The following is a 13,834-nucleotide window of genomic DNA, read 5'->3' as shown; positions in this document are numbered from 1 at the left end:
TTAAGTGATGATTCACCTCCTATTTCCCCTTTAGGACTGTTTAACCTGATTTTGCCTCTTTGGGCCCCCCTCCTGCCCACACTGTGATTTGTCTCCGTCTCCTCCGTCAGGGGTGACTCTTGTGCTCACGGGAACAGTTAGGGGCATCAGACATGAAGAATGGCATAACCAACCAAAGGGAACGGCGCAGGAAGAGCAAATGGCACAGTCAAGTGCAGTGAGGCTGTGATCCAAGAAAACAGTGAGGGGTGCACCTCTCGGGACAGGCTGGAAGGTGCAGATGAAACCACACTACACAGAATCACCATCACTGAGCCGAGGAGAGCTGGGCAGGATGGGCCCTGGAGAGCCAAGGGTGGTGACATTGCCAACTACAAGGACGCGTTTACAACCAAGAAGTTGCCACCTCGGGATCTTCTGAGCACAGGCTGCAGGTGGTCCTGAGCAAAGCAGACACGTCCTGGCTCTTGCTTCACACCCTTGGAATGGAAGAAGGAAGTAAAAATTATAGGCAACTTATAATATATATGTGTGCACGTACTGGAAACATCAAGGGCCGTTCCCTGGAGGAGGGGCTTTTGGGCGGGGCCTGAACACCTGACTAGGATCCAGATGGGTCTGCAGTGGCTAGGTGAAGCAGGTCATGAGCCAGGATGGAGCACAAGAGGTTGTTGTTGGAAGGAAGATGGGCGTGTCCTGAAACACAAAGCATTCTGGGAGCTGATGCTGGCAAGGTAGTTTGACACCAAATCATAGAGGGCCTTGAATTCCATAGTAGGAAACCTGGCATTTATTTTGTAGCAGTAGGGAGCCACAGCAGGCTTTTGAGGAGGAGAAAATTTACATAAATCATTCCAAGCCCTTAAATTCACTCCAGTTGCCAGTTCAGTTGTTCAGTTTGGAGTAGGGGAAGGTGTTGAGGTAGAGTCAGGAAGGAAGTGAGCCAGAAAGAATGAGTGATTGCAGAGTCCGGGATGTCCGTGGGGTCAGAGGGGAGGACAGGTCTTATGCTCCTTGCTCCTCTCCAGGAGGAAAAAAATTTGTAGTGATGTTCCAGGACACTGGATGGACCAGTTTCTCTTTGGAAACAAAGATATTGTGAGGCTTTTTCTCCATCCAAGAGGAAGGTGATATACGTGTTAAAGCTAGAATCTTTCTATAGAAACATAATATGAAAAGGTGCATGTTCGAATTTGGAGTGTTGTATCCTGCTTACCTAATTATTTGGGCTGTGTGGCCACGTGGTGTTCCTTGTGGGCTAGCTCCCTTTGGTGGGCCAGGCTGAAGAACGTGATAAGATCAAATCTGAGATGGGACATAAAAATCGTATTTATTTTTCCATGTGTAGAACGTGATGTTGGCATTAATTAATGGGCTACTGTGACCCATTTAAGAAGCCCTTGGAAGTAACCTCTGAGCCACCCATCTAATTGGTCCCTGGTAGACCAGAAACTGAAGCGTTTAAAATGTCATGGAAGCAATTACTTCAGGTTATGGACAGATGTTTTCGCCGTCCTCAACCCTGACATCTTCCCCCAAGCAGACCATCACAATTGCCGCTTGACCACTGGTCTGACTGTCAAAAAAGGGATGGAGAGCAGTGGAATGTGGGGAAATCCCATCTACTTCCTCCCCGGGAGGAGAAAATACTGATATGTTTTGGAAACAATGCAGAATACTGATTTTCCAAACATTGATTCATGAGCAAGGGGGTCACTGTGTGTATTAGTTTTCTCTTGTTGCTGTAACAGATTACCTCAATGGCTTAACACAGATAAATTTATGATCATACAGTTCTGGTCATCAGAAGTCTATAATGGGTGTCCCTGGGCTAAAATCAAGGCTTTGGCTGGACTATATACCTTTTGAAGGCTCTAGCAGACAATCTGTTTCCTTGCTTTTTCCAACATCTGATGTTCACTTTCCTTGGCTTGTAGTCCCTCCTTTCATCTTTAAAGCCAACAGAGTCTCATCTCTCTGACCTTTTATTCTATGGTTACGTCTCTAAGTGACGATAGCTGGGAAGGGTCCTCATCTTTCAAGAACTCATGTGATTAGACTGAGCCCACCTGCATAACCCAGGATAACCACTGCATCTCAAGGTCCTTAACTTTAATCACATCTCCAGGGTCTCTTTTGCCATGTAAGGTAACGTATTCACAGGTTCCACCAATCAGGATGTAGACACCTTTTGAGGGGATCGGTTTTTTCTGCCTTCCACACTATGTACTAAACTTTTAAGCATAGGATGTGGTCCCATCCTCTGCACCTTCTGCTCTGCTAAAGCCGTAGGTGAACCGGGGTCTGCTTGGGAGCTGCCCTGACAGCTGGCGTGGTGATCCGGAGAGCCAGCTCGGAAGCAAGACTGCCTGAGTTCAGTACCAGTAATCTCATTATTCAACAGCCCCATTTGGCCTTGGACAATTTGCTGTCCCTAAGTATCAGTGTGTTTCTCTATAAAGGGAGGAAAATAAGAAGCAGATGGCACACAAATTAGGGCAATTTGAGAAGATTATAATAGAGATGTTAGGTCCTCTCACATTGCTAGAATGTTTCATTGATCAGGGTCCATTTTCCTCATTTGCGCTGTAGCTGGTGTTCTGCAGTTGGAGATTCCTTATTCCATGGCTCACCCGGACGACCTGCTCCACTCATATTTCCAAGCAAACAATAGATTCTTTTACAAGAGACACTATGCCTTCTAAAGCTTTGCTCTTCCAGCCAAGCTCAGGGGAAAGTCATTTCCCCTAAAATGTTATCAACCCATTTGTTCACTGACCTAGAATGTCATCCTTTTCCGTTTTTCTCTTCAATTAAATGGGGGAAAATGCTTTCCATAGAAGTAATTTATGAAGCACTGCATATAGTAATGCTTAAAGCCATAAAAATAAGCCTCCAGGAGGCTAAACAAGTAACACTGCCTATCCTCCTACCCTGGCATTGCCCCTGGGTAACGTCGGGCACAGTACATTGGGGAACTTCTCCAAGCTCAACTGATCCTTGGGTGCCTATGAAGCAATTCCTTGAACACTGTTGCTAAGGTTCACGGAATCTTGAGATTTCTGTTCATTTAATCCATTTCCAAAGCAGAATGATCTTTAAAAATGTAAATACCAAGTTTACTTTAAAGCGAAGATATACCACCCCTAAACCCTAATATATATGTATTTATATATATTCATATATACACATATATACATAATGAATATATATGAATATGTATTATATTTGATCATATATATCATATATCATATATAGGTATATTATATAATATGCATAATATGTATTAATATGTCACATGTAATATACAAATATATTAATGATATATTAATATATTAATAATAATTATATAATTTTATAATATAATTATAATTAATACATATTAATAATATATTATTAATATATATGCTAATATATCAAGCATCGCATTTGATGCTGGAATCCAAAATAAAGTTCTTTAAGAATATAGCACTCATGATATGGAAGGAATTTCAATGTCCATCAGTAAGTGAACGGATAGTGGCTCCTGGGCGGCTCAGTCAGTTGAGCATTCGACTTCAGCTCAGGTCATGATCTCAGTGCTCATGGATTCGAGCCCCGCCTCGGGCTCTGTGCTAACAGCTTGCAACTCGGAGCCTGGAGCCTGCTTCGGATTCTGTCTCTCTCTCTGCCCCTCCCCTGCTCACGCTCCATCTCTCTCTCTCTCTCTCTCTCTCTCTCTCTCTCAAATATAAGTAAAAAACAAATATTAAAAAAAATTTTTTTAATTCTAAAAACAGATAAGTGAATGGATAAAGATTTATTTATTTATTTAGTGTGTGTATGTGTGTGTGTGTGAGAGAGAGAGAGAGAACAAGGGAGGGGCAGGGAGAGAGAGAGGGAGAGAGAGAATCTGAAGCAGCCTTCGCACTGTCAGCATAGAGCCCAGCGCACGGCTGAATCTCACAAAACGTGAGATCGAGACCTGAGCCAGAATCAAGAGTCAGACACTTAACCAACTGAGTCACCCAGGCACCCAAGAAGAATGTTGTATATATATATATATATATATATATATATATATATATATATATATATATATGATGGAATATTACTCAGCCATAAAAACAGAATGAAATCTTGCCATCTGCAACAACATGGGTAGACCTTGAGGGTATTGTGTCAAATGAAATAAGACAGAGAAAGACAAATACCATATGACTTCACTGATATGTGTAAAACAGACCAAAAGAACCAGCAAGACAAATGGAAACAAACTTAGAGATATAGAGAACAAACAGGTGGCTGCCGAAGGGGAGAGAGGTGCGGGGCGGGGGGGGGGGGGGGGGGGGGATGGTGGGAAATAGGCAAAGGGGATTAAGAGGTACAATCTTCTAGTTATAAAATAAATAAGATGAGGGGATGTAATGTACAGCATAGGGAATATAGTCAATAATATTGTAACAACTTGGTGTGGTGACAAATAGTACCTAGACCCTACTGTGGTGACCATTTTGTAATGTATATACATATTGAATTACTGTGTTGCACACCTAAAACTGTAGAACATTGTACGACCATTATTCTTCAACTAAAAAAAGAATATAGCACTCATGTCATTCATTCATTCATTCAATTATTCTTTCAATATATATTTACTGAGCACCTACTATTAGGATTAAATGATGAGAAAGTGTAACGGAAAATGCAGGTACAAGTTAAAGTGATAACCAATATAGACAAAAGACAGAGGATCCTATAAGAGCCTATAACAGAGTAATCACTAGAAACCATAGACAGATTCTAAGTAGGGGAGTTAAATGATGAAGTTTTCCTTCACGAGTATCACAGGCTGCGGCCTGGAGAACAGATCAGGGAGAAATCCAGGCCTGCCCAACCATCCTTAATGAATGTTCTTTAATACAGGAACTTTCTGCCAGACAAAGTCAGCCACATTTTCATTCCCCTCTTCCCACGCCTCCATGTGATATAGAGGCTAGATAAACTACCCTCTGCCCAGCGCCCTTTGCAACCACATGTAGCCATGAGACCCTGCTCTGGCCAGTGAGACTAGAGCAGAGATCTGTTGACATCTTCTGGGAAAGTATATGCTTATTGGATAAAAGGAACAAGTACAGCCGTACCAACACCCCCACCCTTCTTCCCGCCTTTCTTCTTATTCTGCAACGTGGAAGTGATGCCTTGAGCAAGGGCAGCTCTCTGGCAACCACAAGGGAAAGGCCAAGATGGACATTCACATAGAACTGCATGCCTGCCACGTACGCATTGCTTGTTATGTAGGAAAAATAATTCCCCGTGTTTAGAGGTTGGATTTTTTTTGTTTTTTGTTTTTGCTTTCTAGCAAAAGCATTTTAGACTGATACAGTGATTCAAAAGTCAGTTGAACTGAAAACAGACTAACAGGTATTTCAATCATTGTTGTAGCTAACACAAGGAATCTCCAGCCTCCCCTCCTGCCACTGAAATCACAGTCCTTTGAACAGGATAGCAAAAAAGGGAGGGGAGGTCCCCTTTTGAAGACCTCTGAAAATACTATTCCTTAGTGTTTCCGTGTGAAGCTTGTTGGGAGCCCACACTTGGTTCTGCTGTCACAACCTTAACTTTGAGTCTCGAGGCCTGAGTCTTTCTGAAATGTATTAGTCCCTTATGGAAGGGAACAGACTGTCTTTTACCCACTTTTGTAACCGTAGAAACTAAAACTACCTGGCACTTTGTACGTGCTCAATAAATGTCCACTAAACCAGTAAGGGAAGCTGAGTACATTTAAGTAGAGAATAGCAGTGTGCTATGTTTTTAAAAACACCCAGGGGCACCTGGGTGGCTCAGTCGGTTAAGCGGCCGACTTCGGCTCAGGTCATGATCTCGCGGTCCGTGAGTACGAGCCCCGCGTCGGGCTCTGTGCTGACAGCTCAGAGCCTGCAGCCTGCTTCGGATTCTGTGTCTCCCTCTCTCTGCACCTCCCCTGTTCATGCTCTGTCTCTCTCTGTCTCAAAAATAAATAAACGTTAAAAAAAAATTAAAAAAATAAAAATGAGACCTAGCCTGATCTTATGGAACACATATGGGACAGAGCATGCTCAGTGAAGCATACACATTTTGGATTAAGAAATATGATTATCATTTGCCAGCTCTGATTCCTGCCTCTGGGCTGATAAGATGTGTCCAAAGAGTCATTTTCACTCATTCCCGGACACCAGAACAGAAGGCGTCTTTAATGAAATGCGGGAGCCGAAGTGACAGGCTTTAGAAGCTAGAAACAGGCAATTGATGGCAAAGTCAAGATGAAATGCTTCAGTAGAAAAGACCTCATGCCTGAGGCATACTTTCTGTGTTAAAGTTGTTGTGGATTGTGTTTGTTTGTTTGTTTTTTGTTTTTGTTTTTTAAATGGCAACATAGTTTGCCTATTCTCGAAGATTTTTAATTTTCCACCAAGGAAAAATTGGAGGAGCTAAATAAATTCGTTCACTAGATCATTAATTTACACAAACAAAAGTAATACTGTCCTCTGGTCATTTCTGTCAGGAGCGCCATCTATATAAGCAGAGATGGGCAGGCATGGAACTGATCAATAAGGAGCAGCATCGGGGCCTCTTTGGATCATGTCTGTATCTGGCTTCTGATGCCGTTTGTCCAAAATGATTTCTGAAAACATCAAAACTCCCCAGTCCCGCTCAGCACCCTACTTTGCACGTCAGCACCGAGAAGCATTCTGCATGGGGCGGCCTGGTCATTGTGACTCATCCATGCAGAACCGGCTGAGCTTGCCAAGTAGGTTTTTTGCATCACTTGCTGTCAAATATGAGCCAACCTCTTATTGATTGCCACAGGGGAACATTCTCCCTAATGACACAGAGCTTCATGTTAAAGGATGTCAGCGAATTGATGTTGTCCTTTTCCAGGAACAAAAAGTGTCAAAAGTTAGATGGGACTGAATAGTCAAGGAAATATAAGTATATACCTTCCCATCTCCCCATTCCCAGCCCAGGAGCTGTGATCTACCAGTAGAGGATAAATCGTGCCAAGACTCCGGGACAAAGAGAGAAAACACCGAGCAGCAAAGCATCAGCAGTCATTGGACGGAAATAAATCCTGAGATGGTTGATAATCTGATTATCTGGATCGATTTCTGTGTTTCCTTCTCCACCCCCTTAGGGCTGGGCTGAACTTCCCCTTCTATGCAAACAGTATTAAGTGCCTTGTAACTCAGGAGCCCTGTCAGCAGACACTGAAAATAAGATGAATCTTGGATTTGATCGAGCTTGGGCATTAGGGTCAGGAAGACTTGGACAAAGATTTGGGCTTTGCCACTTACTAGCTGTCCTTGGGAAAATCACTTAACCTCTCTAAGCCTCAATTTCAACATATTTACTGAGTAACTTGCAGGACCGAGAAATACATTAGTCAATCTATTCAAAATAATACCGAGGACAGTGTTGATCATATGTAGGTGTTCTTCAGGTGTTCTGAAAATGTGTGCCATTATAATTTATATAAGCTCCTGGAGCCCACTTTTGATTTTTTGGTAGGTCTGTACTCTTAGCATTTTACCAGAAACCATGACCAAAAAAAAAAAAAAAAAAAAAAAAAAAAAAAAAATATATATATATATATATATATATATATATATATATATATACACACACACACACACACACACACACACATATATATACACATATATATATGTATATGTATATATATTCAAAAGCAGTATTATTAGCTGATGTTGCAATGGACCATGCTCTGGAACCAACCTCAGCTATCACAGATTTTCCTGACACAACAGAATGGGCTACAGAACAACAGAATGGGCTACAGAGGAGTATAAGGCCCTAAGAATTTTTAAGAAAATGGTAGGTGGTGTAATTGGAATTTTTAGATTCTTAAAAAGCATTGGATTTTAGGATACCCGACCTCCAGGACTCATTGATTCTTATTATTAAGCATTTGTGTGGCTTCAGCAATTTTTGATAGGTGCATTTATTTTAGAGCCCTGTTGTATCAGTAAGCTAGAGCCATAATTCTTCTGCATAGCAAACCACCCAAACTCAGGGACATACAACAATAAGCTCATGGGTGTGCAGGTCAACTGAGGTTTGACCTGTCTAGCTATGTGTTGGGTCCCTTCTGCTCCAGATGTGTCTCACCCTCCTTGGAACAGCAGCTATCTGATATAGGAGGGCAAGAGAAGAGGCTGAGCATGACCATGGAGGTGCATTGAAAGCCTCTGCTCACATCATGTTCAATATCCTCCCATTTGCCAGGCGAGTCACATGGCCCAAGCCTAAAAGTCAAGGGGCAGACTCCCTGCTCATCATGATGAGGCCAGGGCAAGGACTTGGGTATATATTCATACTATGGAGGATTCAAGAACGGGGGACCAATGAACATTCTTTCACCCATCTGGTGTTGTAAACTATTGCTGCAATGTAATTCCCTTTCTGGTCACTTAAGGGGGTTATCCTTTTGACCTAGCTGTAACCTCTGATAAAGAATATATCTCTTGGCACATAGTGAGCCCACATGAAAAGAGAAGTCTTCTTTAATAAATACATCCTTTTAAGATTCAGTGGTGTGGTGCAATGACTAACGAATCGTGGAGGCTTCCTCTGCATAGCCAGTCTTTAAATCCAGCCCACATCAGCAGAGACTGGAAATTGTTATCATCTAATGACAAGTCAGGTATCTAACTGATTGAAATATTGGCTTCCCTCCAATTCCCAATGATTTTGAGTCCATTTTATTAAAAGCATCAGTATAACTGATACTTCTGGCTTCAGATAGCACACTAGATCAAAAGCATAGATTACCTTGAAAACATGACCATTTTTCCTAGGAATAACTCTCCTTGGCTATCAGTAAGGAATATTCAGACTACTCTGAATCATTGGGTTGAGTTTAGGGGCAGCAAGGCAGGGCACTAGCTGAAACTATTACCAGGAATGTGGATGAAAATTTTTCTTTTCCTGTCATTTAATAGGTCTTCAGAGACTTACCTTTATTTTTAGCATGATATATTCATCCACTCCCTAAAGGGCCAGGAACTTAAGATTCTTTCTCATTATCAGTACTTCTCAGGAAAACCCAGAAATATCCGAAGGAAAATGGTCTCCCTGCTCGGCTGCTTTTATGGGAATCTTATTGGGTGGCAGAGCAGCCCAGGGGTAAGAAGCCTGAGATCTAAGGTCTGTGGCTACATTTAAACTCAGATCCACAAATGGGTAGCTGTGTGACCTTGGCAAGGTTGCTTAACTTCTGTGGCGGTCACTGACACTGTTCATAGATGGTCAGTTCCCCTCCCCTCTTGGCACCAAGAAGACTGGAACCCTGGCTTCTTTGTGGGTGGGTGGTGCTGTGTAACTAGATCTGGTCACAGAATTCTGAGCAAAGGTGTCATATGTAACTTCTTGGCTATAGCATTTAATAACCAATACCAGATTCTCCAGAATTCTCTCTTGTCCCTTTAGCACAATGACGAGCAACATTCAAGATGGTAGCCATTCCATCAGCCTAGTAACTACAATAGGCAGAGTCCCCCTGGTGACCTGTGATAGACTTGAGCCATGAGAGAGAAATAAACATGGCTGTACTGAGCCATTGGGAATTTGACGGTTATTTGTTACAATAACTTAATCTGGTCTACCCTGGTTGATACACCTCACTAGATCTTTTTATCTGAAAAATGAGGATAACAGTGGAATCTAGATATTATTAAGTAATCATAAACATTAAATAGGATAATATTGTATGATACTTAGAATAACACCTGGCACATAATAAATTCTTAATATATTTTAGCTATTATATATTATTATCAAGTTATTCTGTATCCTAACCTCATTATTTATTTTTAACAAGTTATTTATGTCTATCAAACAAGTTGCCATATGACTTTGAGAAAGTCAACCTCAACCTGCAATTGCCAGTATGTTAGACTAGATGGGCTATAGTTTTAAATCTCTAGACTTGAAATTTTATGCATCTTTGATAGAAGCACTCCGAGAATCCGTCTCACAGATATTCTTTTGCTTAGGGAAATAAGATGTGTAATAAAACTAAACCTCCTCTTCTCCCCTATTCCAATCGCTCCCTAACCCCACCTCCTCAAACAATAAGATCTATGTCCTTGTCACAGATTGTTCTGTATCCTGTTCTGAAGCTTTCTGCCCAGGAAATTACATCTGACTTGTAAATTCTTAGCTACAAATTGGTTTCCCAATTTAGGCACCTAAATCCTTAATAGTCCGTCTCCTCTCTCTGTTCTGTTTTCAATATATGTACATAGCAACTTGTTTTATTAATAAAATCTAACTGACTTCAAGCCACAGCCCACTGTGGTCTTTCTTTTGACAATGTGACTTATTTGGTCCAAAAGGAAAGGATTCTGTCTTTTGTTCCACTTTAGTCCTGGCTTAAGGTAACCCCCCTCACACCACCACAAACAACCACTGAAACCTGTCCTCCGACTTCTCTGAATCAGAACTTTCCATGTCTTTATCTTTTCTCCTGTGTGACTCTGGCTGGCTCCTGCACTGGTCCCAAAGACCAGATGGTTCATATTGTCCAGGTTATGGAAAGAGGAGGAATCATTGCAGACATATTGAATTACATGGTGGATCTCATTAGGAATCCTAATATTTCTCCCTCCTTACCTTCTTGATCTCAGAGTCTGTTCTTACAGACCACGTTTTATGTTCTTGTATATAACCTCATGGCCTCATCCCATCCCCAGTGCTTGGTTTATTGCAGATCCTGCTACTATGTTTATTGACTGCCTAGGTGGAGGCTGTTTTTTTATGTCTATCGTTGGCATTCATGTTCATACATGTTCATTATGGCTGTTAATAAAGGTATCATTTATCATTGCTTTACGGAGGAAAATGACACTTCCTTATTCTCTTTCAGATTGAAGACATCATCACAAAGATGCAAGATGACAAGACAGGGGGTGTGCCCATCAGAACAGTCAAGAGCTTTCTCTCCAAAATTCCCAGTGTCGTTACAGGTAAACTTTCTCCTTACAAGGTGTTGGTGGCAATAGGAAAAGACCACTGAAGAGTTGTATAGTGCTGATTGTGACCTGGGGTGTGTCTAAAGATTTGTGAATAGTAAAGATGATACATTCAATGTGCTTCTTAGACAAAGTCGAGTTGTGGTCATGGTTTCCAGAAGAAGCTGCTCTTTGCCAATGATTAAGGATGGTTTTGCCATGACCACCCTTCCGTGTATAGGTTGAGGCTTCTGGAAAGAAGCTCATTACTGACCTGAATAGCCCATCAGCAATTTAGCCTACGAGATGTACACAAGCACAGGCGTATTAAAGAAATGATTTTAGATTTAAATAAGCTTTAAGAAAGTCTTATGTTCAAATTCTACCAAATGCTTTTATTTTTAAGTTTTTCAACTGACTGTATTTGAACTCTTGGAAGAAGTGGTTTTAGAATATTTTTTTCTGCATTACTTTGGGGATTTGGTGTGTTTTGTATGCTTGGACATTTCTTCAAAAATTAATTATGAAGTATATCAAGCACATGGGTATAGTTTCAAGTATAATACTAAAATAGGCCACATGTGTCTACCAGCCTGCTTCCTAACTAACACATCACCAGTATCTTAGGCCCCTTATGGGCCTAATGGATGACATCTGCCTCCCTTCCCACAGTAGGTAACCTCTATCTACTCTTACCCTGATCAGTTTGTTGCCTTTCTTCATAATTTCACCACATAGGCTTGTATCGTATCTAAACAAACAACCAAATAAATTAAGATAAAATTTTAGAGAGTTCTCTCATCATCAAAATCTAGTTATTCGCTTTCCAAATTTGGGGAGCCAGAAGTCTTCAGTTTCTACTACATACTTATAAAATAATTAAGATAAAAAATCCTGACAACACCAAGGGCTGGTGAGGCTATGGAGCAACTGGAATGCTCACACATTGCTGGTGGGAAGGTAAAAACTCTGGACATTTCTTATAATACTAAACAAATGCTTACCTTATGGCCCAGCAATCCCACTCCTTGGTATTTATACAAGAGAAACAAAAACGTGCACTCAGAAGAAAACTCATTAAGTATTTATAATAACTTTATTTGTGATCTCCAAAGCCCAGGCACAACCCAAATGTCCTTCGGTGGGTGAAGAAAGAAACAAACCGTGGCACACCCACATTCATCAATAGAAAGGAGTGAACTGTTGATACACGCACCAACTTAGATAAACCTCAAAGTTATTTTTCTGAGGGGAAGAAGCCAGTCTCAAAAGATTACATCCTGTAGGATTCCATTTACATGACATTCTAAAAAATTCCAAAACTACAGTGACAGAGAACAGATAGATCAGTGGTTGACAAGGATTGAGAACTGGGGAAGCGTATGATTATAAAGGGATCACACAAAAGAATTTTATAAGGTTACAGTGGAACTATCCTGTATCCTGATTGTGGTGGTGGTGGTGACATTAATCTATACATAGGTCAAAATTCATAGAACAGCATACACACACACACAGAGTCAATATGTATATGTTACCTTAAAAAATAAATATACTCAACTGAGGCACGCATAAGTATCCTAACTCATTATTCAGACTGTCACTGTTTAAACTCAGGTGCCAAATAGATCTGGATAATGAAGGTTGATTGTATTGTTAGTATGCTCTAATTTTGAAATTTTTCTGAATGGAATTATAATATTGGCTATGATATATTATTTTTTCATACACTTCTGGATTTTGTTTGATAAAATGTTGTTTAGCATTTTTAATCAATTTTCACAGGATGATATGTTTATTGCTTTTCTCACTTACCCTTCTTGCTGCTTTGGGTATCAAATTTATGTTAGATTCCTAAGATGAATCATGGAGTATATTTCTTTTGTTGATATTGTAGTGTTCTCTGAAAAATGTTTTTCTCTTTAATCTAGATTTTAGGTGTTCACTTTCAATTATTTTATTTTTTTATTTCCTGAATTTCCATCTGGTTCTTTCTCCAAAATACTTGGTCATTCATTCCACACATATTTCTTGGGTGTTTGCTATTCTAAATATTGCTGGCCAGTGGGAATTCAGAAATAAATGAAACAGCTAAAATTTTCTGTTCCCATGGAATCTTAGATTCTAGTGGAGGAGACAACAAAATAAATAAGAAAAACTCGTATAATTTTAGGTAATGACAAAGGTCAAAGAGAAAAATAAAGTATGAAAGGTGGATGATGGAGTCACAACTCTGAAACAGGTGGCCAAAGAAGAATTCCCTGAGAAGGTAACATTTGGGTAAAGATGGAGGGGAGATGAAGGATTGAGTCATGTGGATATTGAGGGAAAGAGCATTCCAGAGAGCAAGTGCTAAGTCTCTAACGCAAGTGTGTTCTTGCATACAGAGGAACTAAGAAAAGGGACCCAGAGTAGAGTGAAAAAATGAAAGGGCAATAGGGATGAAGTCAAAGTGATAATGGTGACCATGATCATGCAACCTCTTGGTCACTATAAGGCCACTGGAGAACTTTAAACATGAGCTGTCATGTTCTGACACAAGATCATTATATTGCATTCTGCATACCCTGGGGAGTCAGGAGACTGTGGCAAAAGTGGTAGTCAGACTAGGCTATCAGCATGGGAGACGTGTGAAGTGATCAGGTTCCAATTCAAGTTTGAGGGCAGAATAAACAGTATTTGGGGAAAGATTGGATGTAGGATATGAGAGAAAGAAAGGAATCAATGATGACTCTGCACTTTTGGTTTCAAGCAACTGGAAAAATGGAGTTGGCATTAATTTCGATGAGGAAGACTGTGAGTGGGGAAGGGGGTTTGTTTCTTTGTTTAGCTGAAGTGTAAGA

At 40.7% G+C, this 13,834-nt stretch overlaps 1 protein-coding gene across 13 annotated transcripts in view; it reads left to right on the top strand.

The window, feature by feature from the left end:
- Positions 1-13,834, top strand: part of RGS6 (regulator of G protein signaling 6) — a 599,839-nt gene that overhangs the window by 409,370 nt on the left and 176,635 nt on the right. For all 13 annotated transcript variants that reach the window (XM_086709359.1, XM_086709357.1, XM_086709358.1 and 10 more), the window contains one exon: positions 10,907-11,006. In XM_086709359.1, the coding sequence (XP_086565485.1) occupies positions 10,907-11,006 (100 nt within the window). The remainder of the gene's footprint in view (positions 1-10,906; positions 11,007-13,834) is intronic.

This window comes from Puma concolor, chromosome B3 (assembly GCF_028749965.1).
Source record: "Puma concolor isolate L17-30 chromosome B3, mPumCon1.1.hap2, whole genome shotgun sequence".
Lineage (NCBI taxonomy): Eukaryota > Metazoa > Chordata > Mammalia > Carnivora > Felidae > Puma > Puma concolor.
Note: the sequence above shows the minus strand (reverse complement) of the source record. Positions and strands in the feature narration are given on the sequence as shown.